This window comes from Schistocerca nitens, chromosome 2, assembly GCF_023898315.1.
Source record: "Schistocerca nitens isolate TAMUIC-IGC-003100 chromosome 2, iqSchNite1.1, whole genome shotgun sequence".
Classification (NCBI taxonomy): domain Eukaryota; kingdom Metazoa; phylum Arthropoda; class Insecta; order Orthoptera; family Acrididae; genus Schistocerca; species Schistocerca nitens.
The window spans coordinates 944011493-944023338 of NC_064615.1; the positions used below are offsets into that span (position 1 = coordinate 944011493).

An 11846-nucleotide genomic window follows, 5' to 3' on the forward strand; every position below is an offset into this window, starting at 1 on the left:
CTCCCTTTTGACAATGTTAATCGTGCAGCATACTCAGTTCATAGTAAGTACAACGCAGAAGGAAGATTTAACCAGTGTACTTCAGCATTAAATTTATTAAATATTACCCAACATTATTTAAAAATGCTTATTTGGGCTGTGGCGCAGTGCCAATCTCAACTTCTAAACTCAATCGAAAAACAGCCGCAAGTTAGATTTAACATAAAATAGAAATAGGGATCAACAGGAATACGTTCCAAAGTGGTGTGGACTAATATATTAAACTGACATATGTCTTCCTTTAACGAAACTGTTACAAGACATCAAATCAAAGTACAGACTTGAGTACCGAAAACGTAAGCATTCTATTAATTTTATCTCTCACGTCATCTTAACGTTCCACACAGCCAGCTGATGAAAGATACTTATATAGCAATATTATTGATAGATGGATAAGGATCAAGTCTCACTGGAAGGTTACAACGACCACACTGTTCACACATGGACATACATATATATAGGAAACTTTTTATTGAGAAATCTAGGCACAACATACAATTTAATTCTGATGTGAGAGCGCTTAAAAATAAATATATTTAGTGTCCGCACTTGTACGTTTACGAGTCAATTAGCACGGGGACATTTACGGCAGCCAAAGTGCACTTTTAGTTGAATTTAACAACATAAATATAAGCACGGCTTCATAAATTTTAATTATATCTCGCGTAGAACGACAACTGATGCAAATTTTATACCTTTTCGTAATCTAGTCTGTCTTCCCAAGCTTTAAACACAGTTTTGCCCGACCCTTCAACCTTTTCATTCAAGCATTCCAGATTTTCTGTGTCTATTTTAGTGTAAAGACTATACTGCACTCCCATTTCCGGATTATCGTCAATTTCATGATCATGATCGCCACTGCAACTATGCGAATGCCGAGACATCGTGTTTTAGTCGGACCACGCCACCCACCCTGACACTCACAACATTCGTAGCCCTTCACAGCCAACATACACTATGACAAAGCACTCTCGAAGAGTCAAACAACCCATACATCTCGATTATCGCCAAGGATGTCATTATGTACACAGACATACACGTCTGTGATGTATGTCTGTGACCAATATTCTCTGATCATCTGTGACTGACACTTCGCTTGCGTCAAAATGTTCAAATGTGTGTGAATTCCTAAGGCACCAAACTGCTGAGGTCATCGGTCCCTAGACTTACACACTACTTAAACTAACTTATGCCAAGGACAACACACAAACCCATACCCGAGGGAGGACTCAAACCTCCGCGGCACCCTGCGCGGCTCGCATGAGACCTCGACGTCAATAAAAATAATATGTATATAACTGCGAAAACGAGACTGATATGTATTTATTAACTCATATGTCGCCACAAACAATAATTGTGATAATAATAAAATAAAAGGGTCATTCATTCCTACCGTTTTAAGCATTTGAGATAAAACAAGTTAAAACAATACACCACTGTGTGAAACATGTTACCTCAATACACAGCTGATAAATAAGCCTATAAATTCTTAGAAATGCTAGAACCACTCATCATTAAACCACAGTATTCTTCTAAACGCAAATATGTTTCGAAATTTTGAGTTTTGGAATATAGGCCATAGTCCTATCGCCGTCTGATTCCGATACGTACTGGTAGAAGCTTCTCCAGCTACCTCATAAGAAACCGAAGGAAACTTCATAGAGGATATTCTTTATCAATTGTGTGTGGTAAATCGCTGAGAAGTAAACCGACGTTTCAAAACATCGACGTTTATTTGTTACCGGTAGCGAAAATATGTACATACAAACACATCAGACAATATTTACAAGGCCTATTTACCTCATCCATTACGTTTATTCCTCTACATAGGAAATAACGTAATAAATAACTGTAATTTTCTCCTTCAATAAAACTGACTTTTTCACTCAGAAAAAGATAATTTAACGAAAATTGCTTCATCAATTTACGTCCTTATTTATGAACAGTGTAACCGTCAGCTCTATTCTGTTATTGTAAAACCTAAATCATTTTTCACTTTCATATTTCTTGTCTCACTTATGGAAGATCACTCAGGAAAAAATATCCAAGTTGTCACAGAAGATTTGCATTTTGTCATGAAAAAAAGAAATATAATGCACTAAAGATTAAGAAGAGTCAAAAGCACGAAATCTATTTAACCTATATTACTAAGAAAATATTGAGAACCCTGAACCACTTGTATGTTGCCTATCTAACACCTCCCAGGTGCAACAAAAATTTGATTTACAGTATTTCATGACATTAATGACCGAATTTAGAAAGTTTTAAATTCCTTCGTAATCTACTCAACAAGAGATATAATCCTACACTCTAATACAATAAGACGAATACCACAGTTAGAAACTGTGTGCTTATCTTGAGGCAGCCTAACTGACGGTGCGCAAATACCCTGACTGTCTTCACCCAGTATTTGAGAATCAGAGCACTTAGCGACTTCTAATAAAGTTTGCACATAATATCAAACCTTTGCAAAACGGTTTCTCGCTGACTTCCTTACAAAATGATGAAAGAAAAAGTTTGTCGCTTACTACGTTTTTGCTGTTCATACAGTGAAACTTCATTATCAAATATGACGTTTTAATTTATTACTTCTTTACTGCTGTTTCTATTTGCGATACAGTTTGCAGACAGTATCCACATATATCACTGAATGTACCTGCAAAATTACATCATTGTGCGAAACATAGTTTAGGAGACATGACGTTGTAGACTTTCGATGCGCAAAAAACTAACTTCTGCTTAAAATGAAGCGCAGTAAATCTTCAACATTAGGCATGACGTTTTAATATATTACTTCTTTACTACTAACTCTGTTTACAGCATATTTTGCATCTTTACTACTAACTCTATTCACAACATATTTTGCAGATAATATTTATATACATCGCTGAATGTACCTGCAAAATTATATCACAGTATGATACATAGTTTAGGAGGGTTGACCTCATAAATATTGAGATACGTGAAAAAGTTGCTTTTGATTAAAATGGAGTGCCAATTACCCAGACTATATTCATCATGTGTGTCACAATGAGAGCACTTAACGATTTCCAACGAACATTAAGTAAACTTCAAAAAATTTCTATCACAGCAACTAGTTTGTAAAGTAATCAGGCGTTTGAAGATATTTTACACATGGAAGTTAGATTCTTTAGAGAATCTGAGTTTACTGATGGACTACTGTAGCAGCAGTGAATGCATGGAAAATAGGTCAGCAGATGACAACACAGCTCCTCCACAAACGACACAAAGCTTGATGTGACATGATGTGTGACATTGACGGCCTAAATGAAATTCATAGTCGAATATTTTGACGTGATGTGACAGCAAATGTGATCAGAGCGTCCCACCATATTTACCATCTGAGCCTGCCTGCGGCTGACTGCTCCGTTCTGTTGTCCCACAATGCAGGAATGGAGTGCGTGAGCCACGGTGCGCCTTCGAGGCGTCTTTGAGCACAAGAACCAACAGACCTTGTGTTACAGGGAGATAGCATTGGGAAGGCGGGAAGAACTGACAACACAAGTACGGATTTGCTTTCTGAAGTGTCAGCACCACTCTGAGAATCATGAAGGTTTGATATGCTAGGAAGAGGGCGTTCTTGACCCTTTGTAAAGAAAATAACTCGTAATGCTTTTAAAATTATGATGTAACACAGTAATGCATAATACAAGAATGAACATAGCAGAAAAAAAACTTTTGTTTGTTTATACAATTCTTGCTTTCCTTTTTACAGTTCTTCATCCACAGTTGGAATATCGTCTAGAAATGTTCCAACCATCAATTTGTAACCCCTGTTTACTATTTTCTTGTTTGTATAATGTTCATGGGTCATTTTCCACAAACAAGGTCTTTCACTGTAGAAGTTTATAAGTTTTTCGATGTAGGCATTGGTTGACTCCTCCATGTGCTGCTGTCACATGAAATCAACGGAAAAACTCAAGGACTTTCTGCAAGTGGTTCTCACAGAAATCTGCAAGATAGCCAGTTCTAAAAGGTGCAGCTGACGACCTCAAAGTCGTGTCTCCATTAACACACAGGCATACATAGACTTCAGGTATTCCAGAATCCATTGGAAATATCTGTGCCCTTCGCTAAAATCCGCTTGTGTGTGGCCACTTAATACAGCCCTACACAGACAGTTCAGTGCAAGACACTGAAGCGTCCAAGTGTAAGCAACTCCCAATTATTTTGGTTTTCTTGTCAACGCTTTCGGCTATTGTGAGGCCAGACATGGTCTACTTCCAGGAAGTGGTTACTAGGATAGCGTAAAACATACGGTGTTCACGTCTGATTTTTTTCCTTTTTTTAAGGATACAAAAACCTCTCTGAAAGCCCACTAAGATGGCTTTTGAGTCCGGCCAGAGTAGCACTCGTCCTTGGATATCGAATAAAGAAAATGTTGATATAACATTAGTTAAATGCAGGAGCGTCTATGGCAGAGTCCCAGAATTAATCTCGCTTATAAATGATAACAATGCCCACATAGTACTAGGGACAGAAACTGGCTGAAAACAGAGGTTAACAGCAATGAAATTCTAAGCTCAGACTGGAACGTTTATCACAAAGATAGACTGAACTCTGTTGGTGGAGGCATGTTTATATTAATAATTAGTATAGTAATTTATGAGGTTTTAATTTACATACAAGCTATAGACTGGGGGACTCAAGTTGTTACGAGGGACAGCAGGGACAAATAATCAAGTGAAATTGTTAATAGAGCCTTATCGGAAAATTGTATTGAATAGTTCATCACAGAACCACCTCATGAAGATAACATCTTAGACCTGCTTGCGACAAATAGACCCGAACTTTTCGACTCAGCATAGATCAGGGAATCTTGAATTAGAGAATCAAATAATATGGCTGTTAACAGGAATACAAAGAAAGGCAGGAAGATCTTTCTGTTTAGCAAGAGACAGATATCAGATTATCTGACAGGTCATCACGAAAATGTTATCTCCAACACTGACAATGTTGCGCTTGTTCAGAGAAGCTGTAGAAATACAAAAACACGCGAACAGTTTGAACAAGAAAGAGGAAAGCCTTAAGGTCAACGGATCCTGGCTTCCCGTACTGCAGCGAACGACCGTCGCAGGTAGCAAGAGGAGAACCGCACCGGAAATGACCGCGGAGAAGCCCACGGACGTTGGCGCGCCAGGTACATACAGCCTGCGGCCGCGAGCTCGGCTCCAGTTCACCACCGGCAATGGAGGGTGAAGCTTTGACAATGCCAGCCACTCGTGCTGGCGAAACGTCAGAAAAATCATTAGATGAACGTCGGCCGAAGAACCCGAGACAGAAGCCAATAGGCAGTTTGTCAACAAGTGGCCACGAAAGCCTCAACAATTTTGCATCTAGAAATTCTTTTAACTTATTTTTAAATGTTAGTTGGCTATCTGTCAGGCTTTTGATGCTGTTTGGTAGGTGACCAAAGACTTTTGTGGCAGCATAATTTACCCCTTTCTGTGCCAAAGTCAGATTTAACCCTGCATAGTGAAGATCATCCTTTCTCCTGGTGTTATAGCTATGCACACTGTTATTACTTTTGAACTGGGCTGGATTATTAACAACAAATTTCATAAGTGAATATATATACTGTGAGGTTACTGTGAGGATCCCTAGATCCTTAAATAGATGTGTGCAGGATGACCGTGGGTGGGCTCCAGCAATTACTCTGATTACACGTTTTTGAGCAATGAATACTTTTCTACTCAACGATGAATTACCCCAGAATATGATGCCATACGAAAGCAGTGAATGAAAGTAGGCATAGTAAGCTAATTTACTGAGATTCTTATCACCAAAATTTGCAATAACCCTAATAGCATACGTAGCTGAACTCAGACGTTTCAGCAGACCATCAATGTGTTGCTTCCAGTTTAACCTCTCATCAATGGACACACCTAAAAATTTTGAAAATTCTACCTTAGCTACAGACTTCTGTTCAAAGTCTATATTTATTACTGGAGTTGTGCCATTTACTGTACGGAACTGTACATACTGTGTTTTATCAAAATTTAAAGAGAGTCCGTTTGCTGAGAACCACTGAATAATTTTGTGAAAAACATCATTTACAATTACATCACTTAGTTCTTGGTTGTAGCGAAATACAGGAATACCTTCTGAGGATCGATGCTTAGAACTGGGAGTGACTGTTGACCCTCAACGTAAGCAGCTGTAAGGTATTGCATATATATTGACATTTACTGTACGGAACTGTACATACTGTGTTTTATCAAAATTTAAAGAGAGTCCGTTTGCTGAGAACCACTGAATAATTTTGTGAAAAACATCATTTACAATTACATCACTTAGTTCTTGGTTGTAGCGAAATACAGGAATACCTTCTGAGGATCGATGCTTAGAACTGGGAGTGACTGTTGACCCTCAACGTAAGCAGCTGTAAGGTATTGCATATATATTGACAGGAAGGCTATTATATGATTACACAATTTCAGAACAATGACTGGAAGTAATTACGTCCACAAAATCTCTAGGGGTATGCACACAGGGCGATTTCAAGTGGAAAGACCACCTAAAATTAATCACGAGTAAGGCAGATGCCAAACTGAGTTTCAATGGCAGAATCTTCATGAAATATAGTCCATAACAAAGGAAACAGATTACAAACACACTTTTTTCGAACAATACTTGAATATTGCTTGTCAGAATTGGACCTGTACCGGTTAGAACAGACACAGGAAAAAAGAAACATGTTTCGTTATAGGTTCATTTAGTAAGTGCAAAAGCGTCACGGAGATGCTCAGCCAAATCCAGTGATAGGCGCTCCATGAGAGGAATTTTGTATCACAGTATGGTGTACTGCTAAAAGTTCAAAGAGTGTAGATTCTCAGATAACTCGCCAATGCTCCGTACTGTCTCTGTGAACAAGCGGTTATAATAGAGGGAACAGAAGAGAACACTTGATACTTGAAAATTTCTCTTCATTCTGGCATCTGTAACACATAGGATTGATAAAGAAAATACAGACGATTCAAAGAAGAGTGGCATATTCCATTACAGGTTCATTAGTAAGCGCAAAAGTGGCAGACACTACAAGAGAAGCAATCTGCATCGTAGTATGGCTTACTGTTAAAGTTCCTAGAGCATACGTTCCCAGAGGAGTCGACCAGTATACTGCATCCTCTTGAGTATATCTCAAGGAAGGACCATCAAAATAAAAGTAGAGAGTTTCGAGTCCACACAGAGATGTACCAGCATTCGTTCCTTCTGTGAGTCATACATAACTGGAGCAGAAAAAGGAGGAAGTGACACTTGTAGACAAAATACCCTCTGTGACACACCATAAGGTGGCTTGTGCAGTACAGATGTAGATACAGCCTGAACACATAATACGACAAATGTCTCCAGTGGTCATATTATGGAAATAGACTGCTGCATATTAAATAATGAGAGGAAAAATACAAGTTAACTTAAGCTGGATTTGCCAATACATCCTGCAGTTAGACAGCTGGATGACTTTACAATTGCTGGGCATACGCTGGATGAACTACAAAGAGAGACTGAATATCAGAAGAGAAGTTCCTTCAGCAACTTCTCGTTAAGTCATTACTCTTTTTCGATTTACATGGGCCCTGAGGTAGTGATTATAGTAGTTATATGTTGCCTAAGTAAATACTATAAACGTTGCAGAGACTGTCTTAAATTTGTGTTCAAGACAATGAATGACGATTGTTGTCAGAAAATACGTGTTAGGAAGACTGTTGTAAATCAGTGCTCAGATGGGGATGTGGTCAGGTATTGTCCTACTAGAAGGACATCAATAGAAGTGAGAAAATGATTTTTGATAGGTCTAGAGTGCCTGGTAGACGTGTGACAAGTCATGTCAGTGGTGGTGTTCCTTCTAGTGGCATAGCAACAATGGACAGACACAAAGTACTTTTCACCACACACCGTAAGGTGAAGTGCGAAGTATGCATGAAGATGTAGATTACTATTATTATTACTGTAATTATTGTTATCACCATTATTGTCACATATACATACATATCCAACAGCAAAGGTCCTGTACATGGGTAGGGAAGGGGAGAAAAGGTTGTTGGATACTGCTTACAACAACGATAATGTACAGGAGGTCGAGCGGTCAGGACTTGTAAGTGGGCATCCAGGGCTAAAAGGGCGCGCCTAGGGAGGAAGTTACCTGATTTAGGGCAGTCTAGGAGGTCGAACAATTAATTGAAATGGACAACGGAATGGGAAGCGGTTCACGTTAATTGATGTCGGTGGCCAGTCATGGATCGCAGAGCCAGAGGCTCTGTCTCCCAAGCCGGCCGCTGTGACCAAGCGGTTCTAGGCGCTTCAGTCCGGAACCGCGCTGCTGCTGCGGTCGCAGATTCGAATCCTGCTTCTGGCATGGATGTGTGTGATGTCCTTAGGTTTCAGTAGTTCTAAGTCTAGGGTACTGATGACCTCAGATGTTAAGTTCCATAGTGCTTAGAGCCATTTGAACCTTTTTTTCTGTGTCCCAAAAAGACGTCTGTTCTGCTCGAGGTCTGGATCACAAGAGAGCGAGGCAATTATGCTCTGCACTGCAGGATCCTCCAGCGTTCACACACGTGACCTGTACCTCAAGCACGCTATTGGCTAAAACCGATGATGTGAATTCGCTAGCAGTTTCAACAGAGGGCTAAAGGCGTCTCTTGTCAGCAGCTTTAACTGGACAGAACGCCTCGGTTCTGGAAGACAGGCAGCTTGTGTCACAAAGGCACAGCGTAAGTTGTTCTGGGAGAAAACTTACAAAAATTTCACTGGGATTTTGAAATAAATTTTTTAATTCAATTCCCTAAAATATTCCTTGACTGTCACCCTGCACAGTCCTCCCAAAGTCCAAGGATTAGAAAATGTATGTGAAAGAGAAAATAAGTTTCCCCGAAATTGGAGGAGGGAACCTATACTCATTTGAAAAAATCAGGAGCTAGTACAGTATGGCAAAATTTATCATGGGTTGTAGATATTCAATATAAATCTGTAGTTTTTCAGAGTGTAGTGGTTGTTGCAAGTTATTAGCTTTACCTGATTCCAGTACTAGTACCCTGCTGTGACACTTGAATACCTTGTAAAGCTTCTCCTAATAGTCAGATCAACTGTAGTAACAACCTTCCAGTATCAACAAAATCCATTGTCCTGAGAAATTTTCAAAGAATGTGTGCATGAGATCTGAGACATTCAGCACAGTTGCAGGAGAAGGCTTTCAAGCTCTTGCACAGACACTGCTAAAATACAGGAGAACAGTACCCGACTGCAGGTACAAGAGAAGTGCTTCCTCTCCAATCAACAATTTCTCACAATGTAATAAAAGTACTGTATAAGAGCTATTGTTGCCTTCAGTGCAATAACCATTGCCTTAGGACCGTTCTACAGTATACCCTTGAGGACAAATAGTTGCAGGTATATTTTCCAAATTTTTACGCACCATTGGAAGCAATGAAAAAGTCATTACATATTTAAAAAGAAGTTGGCCATGTGAAAGATGCACTGTTTCAGTGCAGGCCAATTTACACTTGCCATCCCATCACGTTACATCATGTCATCATGTCGAAACATTCTATGTGATGTGTTGGTAGCTGAGGTGGCCACTAAATACAATCAGACGTTTACAAAAAGGTAACATATTAATAAGTTTGATTACAATATGTAGATTAAATAACTGAGATATATGTAACTTGGAAGTGCTGTAAGATTTTCTGTGACGCTATGTTATATACAGTGAAAATAATGTTCTTGATAGAAACAAAGAGTATTGACTGCTGATACAATAAGATAAGACACAGTAATGCTCGATAACATCTTACTACATCAATGTAATTTCTTCACAGCAGTCTTCTGTAATAAGGTTGGTAAGTTTCTGAAGATTCACTGACTCTAGGGAGAAGCTTTGACTGGGGCTGCTTACAAAGATGCACCAGGCAGTCAGTGTCATAGGTATTGAGCGTATGCGAAATTCGCATCCTCTGGTGGCGTGTATACATGGCACACCCTCATCGGAGACAGCAAGCGATGGAAGAACAAGCTCTCCAGTGGCATGCTGGTGGGGTGTTTAAATGTGCCATCTCCTGTGTAGCTGTGAGCATCAAGCCAGGTGGAATCGATAAAGGTGGCATTGACACAGAATTCCAGACTCCAAAATTGAACACCGTAGTCTCAAGTGCCAGCAGACTTCCTGCACTGGTAATACCAGTTCCCATCAGATGAGCAAAGTTAGTCCTTTCGGACTTGGCTAGAACTTGGGTGGGTGACTGCCCAGTCTGCCAAGTGCTGTTGGCAAATGGGTTGCACTCAGCTTTTATGAGTCAAACTCAGGAGCTACACAATTGACAATTTGTGGCTCTGGTATCGTAAACTAATGTGCAGCCAGGAGAGTGATGTGCTGACCACATGCCCCTCTATATCCGCCTATATCCGCATCCAGTGAGGCAGAGGATGACACGGCAGCCGGTGGGTATCGTTGGGTCTTTGTGGACTGTTCTGGTGGTCATTAATTTAGTTCCGTTTTTTTTTTTTTTTGTTTTGTTTTTTTTAGTCCCGTAGTGCTGGTTCGGTCGACGACGAGGGGAAGTCTGTGTTACGCTGCTGTTGATACAGTTGGTTGTGGTACAATGTCAGATAGTGCCAATCAACCTGCGTTCTGACCTGACATTCGTCTTGTGAACCACCGAGAACTTATGTCAAAGGCCAGAGGTGGGATGTCCATAGGATGGCACAGATGGGTGCAGCACTGACCCTGCTGAGGACGCAGAAGGTTATATGGCTGACACAGATTCAATGTCCATGACTGCCGCCACTGCGAATAGTGACAGGTTGTAACATGCCTCTTCAATGCTTAATATTCAATTATCTGTCTTCAAACCAGACACTGATCATTATTTCGAAGTACACTGTATCGAATCCTGCACCCACATAAAAAATTCTAAGTTATTCTGATTATCTCGTTGTGGGTCTCATTGTCTTCTTTAGCGCATTACGCTGGTCACAGATCCTGTTCCCATATGAAGAATCATTAACTGATGAATGGGTTTTGATACTCAAGTGACTTCCAAAGATTATTAAATAAAATAAATTTTCTGAACATTCATGTAATTAGATTCAGTAAAATTTCACACTCTGAACTAAAAACATAATGTAAATCTGTCTTCAGCAGTTCTACAAATGCACACCAGCTTCATTTGCAAGAACTTCTCACGAAGACTATCCACTAACAACTACACTTCCTCCAAGATTGTCAGTTTATCACTATATTTCCGCCAAAACAGTCCATTTAGAACTATACTCGCGCCAACGAAGAAGAATGGACATAAAACATCTAAACCAAAATTTCCCACTCCGAATTCGGAGGAATTTACATTGGTCACAGCGTCATAATTCCCTCCCATGGTGGTTTTTGGGTCCTTGGTGTCATTCTCCTTCTGCTTGTTGGGTGGACCTGCAGTCGGTCCCGATTATCATTTGCCGCATGTTCGACTAGACTGCCAGCACATGGAAGCCCTGTGTGGAATATGCAACCAGTTGGTCCATTTGGCAACCATATGTGACAGTTGGCTTGCCACAAGCCAGTTGTCGGATGCACCTGTGTTTTCACTGGATTCTAGGGATGTTCTGGACGCTCTGTGCTGGTTGCCCTGGCATATGTTGCTGTTGTTGTTTGTGGATGGCATCCAGTCGAATTTCAAGTAGACACCGGTGCGACTATCACGAATTTGGATATGCACAGGCCCTTGGAGTGCCTGGAATGGCAGCATCTGCTATGTCAGGTTGTTTCTTATAATAAACAGCACATTACTCTGTAG

General features: G+C 40.1%; 1 protein-coding gene across 1 annotated transcript in view; it reads right to left on the reverse strand.

The window, feature by feature from the left end:
• LOC126234726 (PITH domain-containing protein GA19395) overlaps positions 1-1012 on the reverse strand; it is a 77412-nt gene extending 76400 nt beyond the window's left edge. The window contains exon 1 of the mRNA XM_049943474.1: positions 735-1012. Coding sequence (XP_049799431.1) covers positions 735-923 — 189 coding nt within the window. The 5' untranslated portion in view covers positions 924-1012. The remainder of the gene's footprint in view (positions 1-734) is intronic.
• Between the last annotated feature and the right edge of the window lie 10834 nt (positions 1013-11846).